General features: G+C 41.1%; 1 protein-coding gene across 6 annotated transcripts in view; it reads left to right on the top strand.

The window, feature by feature from the left end:
- Positions 1-15,932, top strand: part of ZNF462 (zinc finger protein 462) — a 94,010-nt gene that overhangs the window by 61,769 nt on the left and 16,309 nt on the right. For 4 of the 6 annotated variants that reach the window (XM_080372373.1, XM_080372369.1, XM_080372372.1 and 1 more), the window contains 3 exons: positions 10,442-10,706; positions 12,817-12,945; positions 14,857-14,993. In XM_080372373.1, coding sequence (XP_080228499.1) covers positions 10,442-10,706; positions 12,817-12,945; positions 14,857-14,993 — 531 coding nt within the window. The remainder of the gene's footprint in view (positions 1-10,441; positions 10,707-12,816; positions 12,946-14,856; positions 14,994-15,932) is intronic. The other 2 variants (XM_080372371.1, XM_080372374.1) reach the window with 1 other exon arrangement.

The raw sequence follows: 15,932 nt of genomic DNA, 5'->3' as shown, positions 1-15,932 counted from the left end.
AATCAGGGTGTGTGTCTTCCATGCCACTTGACAGATGAAATCCTGAGTGGTGCAGAGGGCCTTTAGCAGGTTTGCTAAAGCAATTTCATGTAGTACCAGAACAAGAGAGAATAGTGATAAGCAAGGAGACTTTTCAACAAAAATGTCTTAACTGGTGCCAATGAGGCAGGTTTGTTACAGTGATCCACTCAGCCCTAGAACCACACATCTCCGTCTTCCTTCCACCTTTCAGAAAAAAAGGCAAACACTCCATACGCTCAGATACACTACCCCTGATTTTAATTTTTCTTTTCAAATCCATATCATAGTTTGTGGCTGATTTGTTTATTTCTATTTGTGGGCACTGTTGCTCTTGATAAGGGATATTTTTCTAACCTTCCAATCAGGGCAGAGCATTCTTAAGGCTGTCCTCTTCACCTTTGGTGCTGTTTCTCTCATTGTTGCTATTGTGGGTGCTGTTTCTCTCATTGTTGCTCTTGTGTCTTATCGGCTGCTGTTTGGGGAAGACCACAATGGTCAGAGTCCTCACAGCCTGGAAAACTTAACGTTGGAACAGAATAGCCTGTTCATAGTTTGGATTTTTTTTTTTGTTGGGTTTTCTTTTGGTTTGTTTCGGGTTTTTTTTGAGGGGGGGGAGGGGGTTTGGACCCCACTCTTTTGAAGTTTGAGACCCTATTGTTTGACTGAGAAGGCAGCGAGCCTGCAGTAACTACAGGGAAAATTCAGGCAAGTCTTCAATACCTAATGGCTTTAATTGCAAGGTGAGTTGGAAGGGTAGCATCCATGTTAAGGATGCAAGGTGGTGATTTGCATGCTGCAAAACAGAAGGTGCCTCTGCTTTGGTAGTTGCAGGCAGGCTGCAAAGAGCTGTGTACTTGTTCTGCCTGTTTCCCTCCTTTTGTGCCCCATAGGGGTGATGTTGCATGCTTACTCTGAAGTATCAGATTAACTCATCTCCCTTGCAGGCTGCTTTTTCCCCTGGCTGTGTTCCTTCTTTCTCTAACCTAGAGCAAGTTTCTACTTTTCCCTCAGACGTCGCCTTTCTTTCTTTCCCACAGTGGCCGCATCGCCTGCCAATGCTTGTTAAAAATCCCTGGTACTTGCTGTTGTGTCCTACTTCTTGTGGTCAGCGTTAAACTAATTACCAGATGTTGAATCAGATGGGAACTTTTCTCCAGCATCAGATTGGCAGGGACTGGTGGAAAAAGTGCAGGGTTTGTTCACCTCCAAGTTTACTGAACAAAACTCCTCACCATTTCAAGGACCTAGGGCACTGAGGATGACCTTGTTCTCTGCAGCTCTCTTCCACTGGCATGTAGTTGTTTGAGATTTGGCCTTTTCCTACAGCATGTTGCGAACAGTTTTGTGGCTAGTGGAATGGAGGGAGATGTTTATTCTGTCATTGGCTGTGCTCAGCGAGGTGTCAACTTGCTGTTCATTGTACTTTTTTCTGGTCCTGAGCTTTTTGTGCTGGAACTGAATGGGTAAAGGCAAAATTGAGACTCAACAGGATGGAGACAGGAACTCATGCAGTTGGGAGAAGTTTGCTGTCAGTCTTCATGGATTTGGCTGGCCTGCTGCAGTGGGATTGGTGTGATACTGGAAGACTTGTCTAAGGTAGAAAGAAGACAGAGTTAAGTTGTTTAGGTGGATGAATTAATAAATGAAAGAAGAAACATCTTCTGGATTCCTTCTGGGCAAACAGAAGTGATGTGATTGCACCCACAGGGGAAAGAAAGAAAGAGGCATATCTATACTCTTGTTGGTTTTTTCCTGGGGGTTTTTTGCGATTTTTTTTTTCTCTGATGTTTACGTTTAGGATAGGGGATGAAGTGGTAGGTGATGCTTTCTTAGCTGTCAAGTGCTACTGCTGTCCCTGGAATTTGTGATCACTCTGTACAGTGTAAAAAGGATGCTATTGCTGTCAAAGTATATGTGGTATAACTTGACCGGTGCTGTGCAAGAGAGCATTTCTGTAGGCTGTTGTTCCCACGTGTTAGTAGCCTTCTTGTGTAAGATAACTGATGCTCTCCCTGTCTCCTGAGACTTCAGTTACTTTCTATTGATCTAAATGCTGCTAGAGGGATTTGGTGCTTGACAGAGAGTAAAACTCCTTTGCTTATTTTAGCTCTGGTGAAATGGACATATGTCATCACCATAGTTGATGGCCCAAAGTTTGATGTTTAAGTAGCTGGGTTTATTTCTTCTTTAAGGGACACTGTTGGTACATTTTGGTACCAGTCCTTGAAAATACTGCCCGAAGTGATCTAAGCTCAGAGCTGGTGATAGAGATGAGGCTTTTCTGTTGCTGGTAATAATGATAATAATGATGTCAAGGTGTATGCTGGAGGTCTCCAAAACAAATTTCAGGTTACTGAGCTCTGTGATTAGGATGGATCCTCAGTACCCATATATTGTCACTGTAATTTTAGGGCCAGTTTTAAAGCAGGATGCAAAAACGTAGCACTTCATAAAGCTGTATTTCTTTCCCCTCTTCATTTCCAGCTTAGAGGCCAGTGAGCGTTTAGGTGACAGCAGCATGTGTGTTTGTGGCTGTATGTTTTTATTAATACAAATACATAAAGGGCCAGAGTAATAAAGAAGGAAATGCGGAGTGCTCCTGAAAAATGTCTGATGAATTGCCCTTAAAGATGAGAAGGAAATAATGGAGCGTAACAGCATGAGGATGGTTCAGTTACCAATGCCCCCAAAAGTGGCTCAGTGGATTATTGTCTGAATGAAGAATCAATCAAAGTAGGAAATCTTTGTAAATTCAGAAACAAACCTGTTACCATTAAGTCCTTTTGGCAGAACAGTTAAATGAGCATCTTGCTAGACCTATTTCCAGATCTGTTTGTGTTCCTCTTTTCTGTAAGATGCTTCCATTTATGGGGTTAGAGTTTAGCTCAACAGAATAAGGAATAGCTAGGCAACTTTGTATTCTATGCATTTTATGGAAATAGGTAAGCACATGGAGATCCCAATGTTTGACATGTTACGGAATTCTTGTTTCAAGTGCCATCCTGTATTTGGACAATAGAATTTCCTTGAATAACAAATTATAAGAATATAGGTTTAAAACATGACAAACAGATCAAACTCTTCACCTGTTATAAGCCAGTGGCAGCAGATTCTCAGCCTGTAATATTCTTTAAATGGAACACAGTGGATAAACACCGGTAAAACAACATGAATGCTGGAGGAAGGGGAACACAATGCACTCCCCATGCATCATCTCTGTGTTGTAAGTGAAAATGGCAATGGGCAAAGCAATTGGTGTGCTTAGAAAGCTGTAGTGGCTTGGCACTGATGTTGCAAAGGTTGCAAGTGGTGGAGCAGCTACTGAAAAAACCTAGTTTATGAGAGGGTTGTGTGCAGCCTAAACGTGACTAGTAAGTGGCCAAGTCACGTAAAGAACTGCAGAAAAGTTAAACTGAGTTGAAGCCAGGAAGGAAGTTTTGTTGTGGGGAGGACAGGTGAAAAGAAGGGATAACTAGAAATTAAATGGCTTTATGATTAAGTGTTTTCTGACCACTCAAACTGATCCTTCCAAATCAAAGCATTAACAGAGCTGGGTAATGATTCAGGCAGTATTCATGACCATGTTGTGCCTGTCTTGAAAGCTAATGCTAATAGGAATCCCTGGTAGTATTGCGTACTCAAAAACAGAATGGCATGGGAAGCTCTTGGACTGATCCTTCTCTTCTGATGGAAGTAATAGGATATAACTTATTTCATCAACTACCTTACTGCTTCCTAAGTCTTACGTAATTCCTGCTGATTTCCTTTGTATCATCTTATACAGACTATTTTTTTATTTTATAATTTATATATATTACACATTCTTTCCTTGATCTCAACTATGAAATGCCAAGATTCTTCAGCAGGCAGCAGTATGAGACTCTCTTTGTAAATTAATTCAGATGATAAAATTACTATTTTTTTCTTCTTAGATTAAATTTATGTCCCTTTGATATTAGCACAAGAAGCTGCATAGCATATATCCAGTTCTATTCAGAGATAGGTGTGCACATGACTTAAGGAGATTCAAAGTTACAAAGAAATAATATGGATATAGTTTCTCACCTGTTTTGAATAAATAAGATCGCATAGGCCATGTATCTTTATGGTTGCCCACTTACGAGCCTTAGATGTATGTATAATACCTTCCTCACAAAAGCTGGTCCAAAATGATCCAAAAAATGTCCTTTACAGATAATGCAGAAATAAATTCCTCCCAGCAAGGTTTTTGGGTTTTGGTGGCTTGGTTTTGGTTGTTTTGGATTTGCGTTTAGGTTTTTTGTGTGTGTGTGTGTAAATCCTTTAACTTGCAGTTCCTCTCTGGTTACTCTTTTGTCTTTTGGATTGTGTGAACAAGGACATAACATTTGTTTCTGTAACTTCTTGTTCACAACATCCTAGCAATGTGGTAGTTCTTTAGTAGAATTCCGAATTTAGGTAGAGGAGTAGGTTCATATTCTGTTTTTAAACATGCAGTGAATAAAATTTCCTTGTACTGTATGGTTCCCTAAGCTCCTTCATGAATGTTTTGTTGCATCCCTCTGAGTCTTAGTCTCTCTGTCTTCCCTTCTCCTCAGCTTAATTTATTGCCAGCTCATTTCACCCTCCCACATATTCTTCCTTCCAGGTCAGTGCTGCATGGCATAAAGTGAACAAATGTGTGTAGTCTTGACAATCTTTATATGACACCCTGCTTTGCCACCTTCCCACTTTTCAAGCTGTTGCCATTCATGACTGTATGCTATCCTACTGCTCAGTGAGCTGGTAATTTTGAGTCCCAATGAATTTTGGAAAGGATTATGTTCCTAAATCTTGTAAATTCCACTCTTAGACTTATCTTATGCCTTTTAAAATAATAATTATTATTAGTTCAATCCCCTGTGTTTTTGACCATGTATTTTGTTTGTTCATGTTTTTTGGTATAGTATTGCATCTTGATTTGGTTTCACAAATGCATTTCTACCTGGAGGAAACCATTTGTCTGCTGCTTTTCTTTATTCTTTGGATTTTTTTTTGTCATTCTTCACAGAAATCTTCTCTATATGAATGAATTCAGAGAAAATTAAAGAGCTTTCCAAATATTTTCCTTCTAGTCTCTTTAGGACTTTTTCTATAATGTTCTAGGCCTGTATTATTACTAATTCCCTTTTGCCCCCCAAAGCATTTTTAAGCACTTTTTGTTATTTATACATTGTCTTCAGTTCTTTTCTTATCTCAGGAGCCAAACATCCCCTTCCCCAGTTTCATTTGTCGTAAAAATGCTGATCTCTTGACTTTGGTTGATGTTTCTGTGTGGATGTATCAGGAAAGCTTGGTATCTTCGTTGTTGTCTCCCACTGTCTCCTTCTGGTCATTGAGCTATTGAATTATTAGTAGTTTGCAAATGCAATAAACTTGCTTTCCAGTGTGCTCAAATGGCTGCTTTTCCTGAACATTGTTTCTTCCTCCATCCCTACCCCTCATTGTACAGGCATATAAATACTTGTAGTACATGTGTCTAGTTCTTTTAACCCTAAAAGGATGAAGGAAGAGTTTGATTTCTTTCCTTTAATAGGAACTTTTTCCTCTGGTTTCTCAACTGCTGCTCAGTCACTCTTACTTAGACATGTCCAGGTGTATTTCTGGTCTGTTGTTTGGTTTAGATGTCTTGTTTTTAGTGTGTGCATATGTTCATTGATAGCTCTGAAAATACCTATGAGGTACTAAAACACCATTTAATTTTTGAGTAAATTTATGTGTCTGGATCAGAATATTTAGTTACTTTTTTCTTCTGAAAAGATCTCAAGTGTGGTTTTTTTAGGTATCTGAAACATGTTGTATGCTGCAGTGGATCCATGAAAACTCGGGTTTTCATTTTGTTTCTGTGGTAGGTTTTCATTGTATATTTTTCCCCAGGGTATGCAGATGTGTATCAAGCTGCATTTTCACAATTGCATTGCATTGCATTGCGCTGTAGTAACTTCCAGTACCGTTGACAGACTCATTATGCCAGTCTTTGTATCTTACTCTGAATAAAAGTTTTCAGAGTGGCAGCATCACTTACTGGGCATTTAAGTGGTTTAGGTACTCTGGAAAGCTGTCTCTCTTCACCCCATGCAGAGACACAATGAAACTTAACTTACGTGTTATTACCAGCACACAGTAGTAATTTAGATACGGCTGTGTTGATGAGTCACCATGTGGACAATAATTTCTACTGCTTTCCTTTCAACTAGTCATTTCTGCACTTGGATATGAGAATGCTGTTGTATCCTGAGGGTAGATTCTGTAGTCTTTTAGATCCATAGGTGCTGGCAGGGATTACACTACTTGCTAGACTTGTTATTCTTCCTGTGCAGGTAGTCTGTAGGGTAGATGTGATATGTGAAATCTCAAAATTGGGATTTGCAGCATCACCACTGTTCTTCCATTCTGAGTACATCAATTACTGATAATTTTTGACTCTTAGCATGATTGTAGGTGTCCTTCCTTTTACGTCAGATTGTCCCATGCCGTTACTTTGCTTTTGGAGTGGTATGGTGAAGTCCTTCCATTCATTTTGGATAAGATTACTTTTAAAAATGGATCTCAGTGGTTTTGGTGTGGGCTTTTTTTTGTTTGACATTTTAAAATCAGTCATAGCTAAGTATTCAGTTTTCTTTCCTTGCATTGCATATATGAACATACTTTATTTTCTTCTGCTGTGTCAAGGCTGTTCATAGAAAAAAATGCCTTTTTTTCCTTAACATGTGATCAGTACTTCCTAATGTTTTATTTTTCTTTATTGTCTTCCCCTTCATGTTTTCTCTTTGCATTTATGCTTTACATTATTTAATACAAATCCTCTTAACTCTTCCCTTTTCTTATTTTAATGTCTTTCTTCTGCTTTCTGACTTTGATGTAGGCTTCTAAGGCCATTTTACTTTTTTCAGACATGGATGGCTAGACCCTCTTCCTGCTCCAGGTCAAAGCTGTTAACACTTTGCTGGAGTGCCCCCAACCGTTTGTGCTTGGGGTGCAGGAAAAAGTCTGAGGTGGAATTTGCATTGTTTACAGCTGGGACTGAATTATTGGTCAGTTCTGAGGGGAACGTTTTCTTGTCTTCCTCCTTCATTCTCTACTCTTAACATTCAGGCATCCTGTGTTGTTGCAGCAACACCACCAAAAGGTGTCCAGCAGCTTGAGACTTGTGTAAATGCTAAGGCTTGTACTTCGTCAACATCTTAAGTTAGCCCAGCACTGAAGTACATGCAGAGCTGTTTGGAACACCAGTCTGTTCTTCCAGCAGAACGGAGGTGGTGCCTGTGTAGAAGTGCTCTGCCAGTTTAAGGCAGTGCTTGATCCTTGACTGAGGGGATTTGCCTCCCTCCTCTCGTCCTTCTCTCAGGTACTGCTTTTGAAAAATAAATAAAAAAATCCAAACCCTTGACTCCATCATGTTTCTTATTTGCTGACAGTTCATTATGTGCTGTGTGCTAAACCGCATGTTTGGAAGCAAACTCGAGTCAGTTGCTGTCTTTCCACTGCCTTCACTGGTTTTGGAGTGGGCATGAAAAAGTGTGGTTCAGTCAAGCTGGTGGAAAGCCTCCCATCCCATGCCTTTAGTTGGCTTCAGACTCTGACCACAGTGTTCCTGATGGAGCTGGTTTCCACCTGCATGCTAGGGTAGTTGTCTGGCAAGCTGATTCTCAGAAACTTAACAGAAGCCCTATACATGTGTTAATCCTGGGTGGGTTTCTTCAGGAAGTGCTAAATCTTGCACTGCAGAAGGATTGCAAAATAATGAAAGCATTTGACAAGGGAAAAGGAGAAGAATACACAGGCAGAACTAGGGACATGCATGATAACATTGTTTATGTGTAAACTTTCCGTATAAGCTCTTTAGGTGGCTTTTTTTCTGTAAATATCATAACTATCTTAATTGTAACAGAGCAATATACTAAAAATTGCAAGGTGGCCAGCATGAATTCTGGTTGAAAGACAGTAAGAATTCAAATTTTTAAAGGTAGAATTTGCTTTTGGCTGTTCCTGATGACAAGGAAAGCTACTTTGTGTACTTTTTTTTCTGTGGGAATAGACATGTTCTTTTGCAGTTTTCATATACCAGATTCCACGGCAGTAGGTAAGTATCAGATTGGAAGTATGAAAGCTGGAATAATAGACACCAGATGACAAGGGAAGTGAAAACATCTGAAGTATAGTAGATCTTCCAGATACTAAGAAAACTTCCTTGTTCTGAAAATAATAATTTTTAAACCTGTAATGTTTTTAGCAATGGATGTCACTGAAACTTTTGCTAGGAACCTTGATGATGTGATGGAAATTTTTGATCCTTTCCTCCTGAGGAAGGGAACAGTAAGCTATAAACTAGACTTCAGTCAGTACTCTACAAGTAGTTTGGCTAGTACACGTACAAAAAGGACTGTTTCCAGTGTGATTAACTTTTTTCAGGCAGTCATATCCTTGTCAGGAAATTGTCTAACTGTGTTTTAAGCTTTTAGAAGCATTGAACCCTGTAGCCCAGACACCAGGCTGCAGATATGCAAGTCAGCAGATCTGCTCTGAACTATGCATTGTTCTGGGCCTCAAGGTCTGGTTCCAAAACAGGGTGAGTGCACAATTGCTGCTTTTGAGGGAGAAGAGACTTGTGCAGAGGTTTGCAGCTCCTCAGGCCTGGCCTGTGCCAAAGTAAATGAAGTGAGGAGTCTGTTTCAAACACAAGGAGAAGAAAGCCTTGACATTTGAACAGGTGGAGCTCACTGTGAGCACTCATGGTGAGCAAACCTGCTGTAGAAGTGGTGGAAACAAGAGATGATAAATGCTGCATTGTAATCCAGCCTCATTTCATGAGGCTTGCATAGGAAAAACAAAAAGTATTTCATTCAATTTACCAGCATCTTTTATGTCTCTGCCTTTGTCTTTACTGTACACCTGGTATTGAAGCCAGGGGAGCCTGGAGACATTTATCTCCTGCTTGTGTTTTGGGTTTTTTTAATGTTGTTAGTTTGTTTTTCATTTCTCTGGCATGTATAACCCCCTTCTGTGGTAGTGAGAAAAGAAAGCAGGCCTTTTACTGTTTTGGAGACAGGTGGAGAAGTCCCCACACTGAATGCTGTATTAGGCCTGCTTGCCTTTTGTTTCTACATACTAATTGGTTAGAATGCATGGTGCTAAGTTCCCACAAGTATGTCTGTTGGAGAATTCCTACATATCTAGCTTCGGGAAATTAAGCTTTGGAAAATGAAGTACCCATCAAAGCAGGAGGTAGCTGGTACAGTTTGTATCCCAACGTCCCTCCCCCCTAGCTTTTTTCCCCCTTCTTCCAGAAAGCTTAAGAAAAGAGGCTTTTGTCTTCTTTTCAGGAAAGTTACACTGAAATTCATCTGTGCTTTATTCATCCGCTTTCATTTGTGCCATTCATGGGCAGCTGTGGGTTATATAGGACAAAGCAGATGGATTCCTAACCTCTACATTCAAGCAATGTGCTGGGAAAGGTTGAACACCACCCTCCCCCTCTTCTGTTTTTTTGGGTCCAACTAAAGTATTATAGCTTTCAGTTTTAGTACTGAGACATCTCCGGGCTGTGTTTCTCCACATACCATTAAAATGGTGTCACAGAGTTCTGCTGGGTTGTAGAAGGGATACATCTATACAGACATATCTATACAAAGAGGTCTCTTTCTCAGTGCAGCAAACTTGCAGCTTCTAAGGAAATGTGGTTTAGAAGTTTGCTTTAGTGGAATTTATCATTAAATACCTTTTTTTCTAATGATGACTTAATTTCAAATATCATCTGCTTAGGGAACTTGGAATTACCTTTTGTGAAGACTGCTTCAAATGTGACAAAGTTACATTGCATCATTTCGCTGAAGTGAACTTCTGATGTGTGTTTCTTAATTGAATAAGAAGGGAAGGGTATCCATTTATTTTCCCTTTCATATTTCCACCCCCCACCCCCACTTTTAGATAGGCTATTTACATGTATCCTATGCCAGATCTTCATCTGGTGTGAACTGGCATAAGACATTTGAGAGGATCTGATCTGGTTTATGCACCAAACACATAAACACTTGGCAGTATGATTCATGTGTTTACCTTCACAAATTACGTGTCTTAAAACCAGACTTCTTTTTAGACTAATTTTAACTCAAATCATAGAATCATAGAAATCTGTCACCTCTTTCCTACCTAAATCAGATTTAAAAAGCAGAATTTATATTGATCACCTTTTAAATTGTAGAATACATATTAGATTAGTTTAGATTAGATTAAGAAGTGCTACACCTGTTTTTCTTAATCCCTTCAGAAAGCTGTCGGCGGATTTCATAACCAACATCTCGATCAACTCCCTTTAAGAGCCAATAGGTTCTGGAGCACGCCTCAAACCTTTTCAGATCTGTTTATGCACCTGGAATAACAACTTCTCCCTGTTTCTCTACAGACTCTTCATACTCTGAGCCTCCTGATGTTCAGCAGCAGTTGAACCACTACCAGTCTGCAGCTTTGGCCAGGAACAACAACAACATCAGCCCAGTCCCACTTTCTGGGAGTGCTGCAGGAATGGAAAAAATGGAAGCCATCCTTAACTGTGAATTTTGTGAATTCTCCTCGGGTTACATACAGAGCATTCGGCGTCACTACCGTGACAAGCACGGAGGAAAAAAACTCTTCAAGTGCAAAGATTGTTCCTTTTATACAGGCTTTAAGTAAGTACTGTGCAAAACAGATAAACTGAACTCATAAGGGGTTTTTTAGCACTTGAAAAGACTTCTGAGATCTTTGAGAGCTGGCTGTAGCTAACAGAAACATGGCCACTGCTGACCAGGGAGTGGAACATAGGAAATGCCATGCCAGATCACAGCAGCATCCATGTAATCCATTTTCCTCTCTCCCACAACAGCCGGTACCGTCTGCTGCAGACGAAAGCACCGTAAGTCCTTGCAGCAGGTTTTAGAATCACAGAATTGTTTAGGTTAGGAAAGACCTTTAAGATCATAGAGTCCAACTGTTAATCTAGCACCACCATTAAACCATGTCACTAAGTGCCACATCCACACATCTTTTAAATACCTCTAGGGATGGTGACTCAAACGCTTCCCTGGGCAGCCTCTTCCAATGCTTGACAAGCGTTTTGGTGAAGACATTTTTCCTAATATCCAATCTAAACCTCCCTTGGCACAACTTGAGGCCATTTCCTCTTGTCCCATCGCTTGTAACTTGGGAGAAAAGACTGACACCCACCTTGCTACAGCCTCCTTTCAGGTAGTTGTATAGAGGAATAAGGTCTCCCCTGAGCCTCCTTTTCTCCAGGCTACACAACCCCAGATCCTTCAGCAGCTTCTCATAAGACTTGTTCTCTAGACCCTTCACCAGCTTTGTTGCCCTTCTCTAGACACACTCCAGCACCTCAATGTCTGTCTTGTAGTGAGGGGCCCAAAAGTGAACAGTATTTGAGGTGCAGCCTCACCAGTGCTGACTATAGGGGGACAATAATTTTGCCAGCCTTATTGGCCACACTGTTTCTGGTACAAGCCAGGATGCTATTGGCCTTATTGGCCACCTGGGCACACTGCTGGCTCATGTTCAGCTGGGTGTTAGCCAGCACCCCCAGGTCCTTTCCCACCAGGCACTTTCCAGCCACTGTTCCCCGAACCTGTAGTATTGCGTGGGTTGTTGTGACCCAAGTGCAGGACCCAGCATTTAAGCCTTGTTGAACCTCATAAAATTGGTCTTGGCCCATTGATCCAGCCTGTACAGATCCCTCTGCAGATCCTTCCTAGCCTCAGGCAGATCAGCACTGCCACCCAATTTGTTGTCATCTGCAAACTTAATGATGGTACACTCAATCCCGTCGTCTAGATCATTGATAAAGGTACCAACAGAACCAACCACCAACCGGATTTAACTCCATTCACCACCACTTGTTGGGCTTGGCCATCCAGCCAGCTTTTTACCCAGCAAAGAGTACACCCATCTGAGCCATGAGCAGCCAGTTTCTCCAGGAGAATGCGTGGGAAATGGTGTGAAGGGCTTTACTGAAGTCCAGGTACACAACATCCACAGCCTTTCCCTCAGCCACTAAGTGGGTTAGTCAAGTAGGACCTATCTTCATAAAACCATGCTGACTGGGCCTGATCACCTGGTTGTACTGTATGTGATGTGTGTTGGCACTTAGGATGATCTGCTCCATAACCTTCCCCAGCACCAAGGTCAGGCTGTGACAAGCTTGCAGTTCCCCAGATCCTCCTTCCTGCCCTTTTTGTAGATGGGTGTCACATTTGCTAACCTCCCCTTCTTCTTTGGGACCTCCCCAGTTAGCCATGACTGCTGATAAATGGTGGAAAGTGGCATGATGAGCACTTCTGCCAGATCCCTCAGCACACCTGGGTGGATCCCATGTGGCCCCATAGACTGGTGTCTGTGTCCAAAGGTCATGACTGTTTCCCCTTGCATTATGGGGGCTTCATTCTGCTCCTTGTCCTCCAGCTCAGGGGCTGGGTACCCCAGCAACAACTGGTCTTACTATTGAAGACTGAGACAAAGAAAGCATTAGATACCCCAGCCTTTTCCTCATCCTTTGTCACTATGTTTTTCCATGTTTCATCAGCGAAGGATGGAGATTCTTCTTAGTTCTACTTTTGTTGCTAATGCATTTATAGAAATGTTCTTTATTGTGTTTTGCAGCAACAGCCAGATTAAGTTGGGCTTTGGCCCTTCTAATTTTCTCCCTGCATAACCTCATGACACCCTTGTAGTCCTCCTGAGTGCCCTGCCCCCTTCTTCCAAAGCTCATAGTCTCTCCTTTTTTCCCCTGAGTTCCAGCCAAAGCTCCCTGCTCAGCCAGGTTCCAGCCATCACATCACCCCCAACTCCTTCTGTGTTTGCCAAGAACAATAGGTCCAGCGGGACGGGACGTCAGTTTACTTGCCGGAGGAAACAGTACAGGTAGTAGCTTTCCTCAGCATAGGCAATTAGAGGGTTCTCCTTATCACCAAGTCTGAAAATGTTCTCTACAAAAATAAGGTAATTTCTTGGTATAACCAGCATGAAGCATGGGACAATCAAGTGTCCTAGGGTGACAGGAGAATCTGTATCACCTTGCTGTAGGAAACCTCTCTCATGTAATTTTATTTCTCCCACCGTCTATCTAGCTGAAATTGAAAGTATTCTTTAGCATCCCTGATAACATATAGAGGCACCTCAGAAAATCCAATTAGATTTGCAAAATTTAAAAATTTGGTGCTGTGTTTGTTTGTTTGTGTGTATGTGTGCTTTTAGCTACTGTTCCATAAGGAAAAAAAGAGCCTGTGCACCTGTGCTGTTCATCATTTCTTCCTGATATGCTGGCCCCTCAAGCATAACTCCCTCATCTGACATTTGATGTCTCAGACTTAAGTTCTTAGGAGACTGATGACAGTAAACAGTATGACTGGATAAAGGAGAGTTTTGTTGAAGAAAAATGTGGAGTACAACCCTGAGAGAATCCACAAAAAAGCAACTTCTAGTTACATGTGTCTAACCTCTTGCTTGAGCCCCTAGCTGCCTCTGTGGTAAAATTTGCTGCTTTTGCTTTATATCCTGATTGCTATCTGTCTGTAAGATTACCAGAAATTGCCAGGTCCGTTCAATATGTTCATATCTTGCAAGTGCCATTTTCTTCCACCTGGATGAAATGAAATCATCTTAAATCAAGCAGCATTTAAACACATTCATAGTTGCATAAGGGAGTAGTGTTCTTTCATGTGGTGTCTCATTCAGGGATTAAGTCTTGCTTCTTTTAGAAGCACAGCATGTTTTCTGTCTTTAAAAGAAAAAGGAGGGTGGAGGGAGGGGGGCAAAAACCCCCATACCAATCCCCCCTTCAATTCAGAAACTTAAATCTGTGAAAACTCTCACTGAAGTTGACAGAAATACACCTGTAGAATTCAGTGATCACTGGATTGGGCCTGTATCCAGTTGTGTTAGTAAGTTGCTTTGTGTTCAAGCTAACAGTCTTGAAGACTTCAGAGGCTTCTGAGTTTAGGTCAGTGTGGCAAGCTCCTTAGCTTTACCACTGCTTTAGGAAGAAAATAATCAAATGCCCCAAGTTTAGAGACATTTCTCATTTCAGTAGCTGAGCTTGTGGTTTGATAGGTGTACAGTTGATTTCCTCTGTATGCATGTCTCTTGCAATGTTTGAATATGTAGCCAATGTAATGCCAGCATGATTTTTTTTGTTGTTGAAAAGTACTGTGGAGTATTCGCTTATTCCTGCACATTAATAAATAGAGTATTCTTAGGCATGGGTTTTCAGATCTTGATAGCTGACACTTTAAAACTTAACTGCTTGGTGCCAAACTCACTGTGAACAGAAGGCTGTGTTGTATCCTGAATCTAAACTTTTTAGCTGGTTTTGGGCTTATACTACAAATACAGAGATGGTTAAGGATGTTATTTGCCTGCAGAAATAATTCTGTCCTCACCTCTGCAAGTCCAGAATGGTTGATAGATTTTGTTCAACTTGCTAAAAATTTAATCTTTGCCAGAGAAAGTACACTGAATGTTTCAGCCTGAAGACAACAAGCATGAAAGATGGGAATTCTTTTGCTATCTTAACTATAGCAATGTGACTTTAGAGCAACCCATGCAAAAGAGTTAGAATGAGTGTTTGTTACTTGAGGGTACAAGCCTGCAAATACCTCTGCTCATGTGTTACTCATGTGAGTAGCCCCACTGAAATGCCATGTGGTACTGTGAAGACAAGGCTGAGTGGTTTCTGTACTATTTTACATGACACATCCCTTATAGAGCTGTGACACTTCACCATTCCCTGCACACCTCTTCTGACTGCTTCCATCTCTCCCTCCTGTTTCACAGATCTGCTTTTACTATGCACGTGGAAGCTGGGCATTCAGCAGTTCCTGAGGAAGGACCCAAAGACCTTCGCTGTCCTCTTTGCCTATATCACACCAAATATAAACGCAACATGATTGACCATATAGTTCTGCACAGAGGTAACAATATCCCTGTATGTGTCTGTATCTGATGAGGAGAATGCTGAGCCATGCCCTTACCTTTCAGACTGGTTTCAATAAATTTTCCTATTTCTGTACATGAGGGCAAGCATGTTGAATTAGTCATCAGCCTTTGAATATCTTTTGTTTCATTTCTAAATTATGCATCTTATTTATTTCCTGTAAAATTCAAAGTTAGCCAGTCCTGAAACAGGGTAGATATAAAATGTTTTTTAAGCTTTTCCTCTAGAGGGGTTATCAGTCATCAAACACCTGTTTAGCAAGAGTTGCATAATTTACAGCTCTCATTTAGGCCAGATTTGTTTCCTGCTTATGTCCTTGTTATAATAAAAGCCCTACTGTCATAAAATCTGTGACAAGGTATATCAACTAACCATAGAGGCTCCAAAATAGCCCTTGATTACTTTCTTGAATTTTTTTCTCTTTACTGTTCTTAGGATCAAAACAAGAATTATCATATTTTTGTTTTTCTTTAAGACTCCTATTTCCACCTCTCCCTTCTTTTTTTAAAATAGCTAAAAGCAGGATTAGGGATTTCTATATTCTATTAACTGCGGGCTTGCTAGCTCAGAAGAGACAGCTGTTTGGGCTCTCTGGGCTGGGATTCCTGCCCATAGCTATCACACTTGGTGCTTGTAGATGGTCTGTTGCCTGCCGAAATCCAAACCCATGTGTTGGGATGGCACTCTGCCTGCTTGCAGGTTGGGCAGAGTTTCACAGTAGGGTATTGGTGGTGAGCAAACACAAGTTTTGCATGCCATCTTTTTCCTGGAGGAGATCCTGGTGTGACAAGCGCTATCATAATTCCTTGTAACATACCACTTTTAAGTGTTAGTAGCTTGAAGTCCTTCTTATACCAAAGCAGTGAGGTTGGCAGAGTTCATACAAATTTCTGTCTGCTAGCAGGGCTGTTCCGAG

This window comes from Falco punctatus (assembly GCF_963210335.1).
Source record: "Falco punctatus genome assembly, chromosome: Z".
Taxonomy (NCBI): Eukaryota; Metazoa; Chordata; class Aves; order Falconiformes; family Falconidae; genus Falco; species Falco punctatus.
This window is presented reverse-complemented; position numbering and strand designations above follow the sequence as displayed.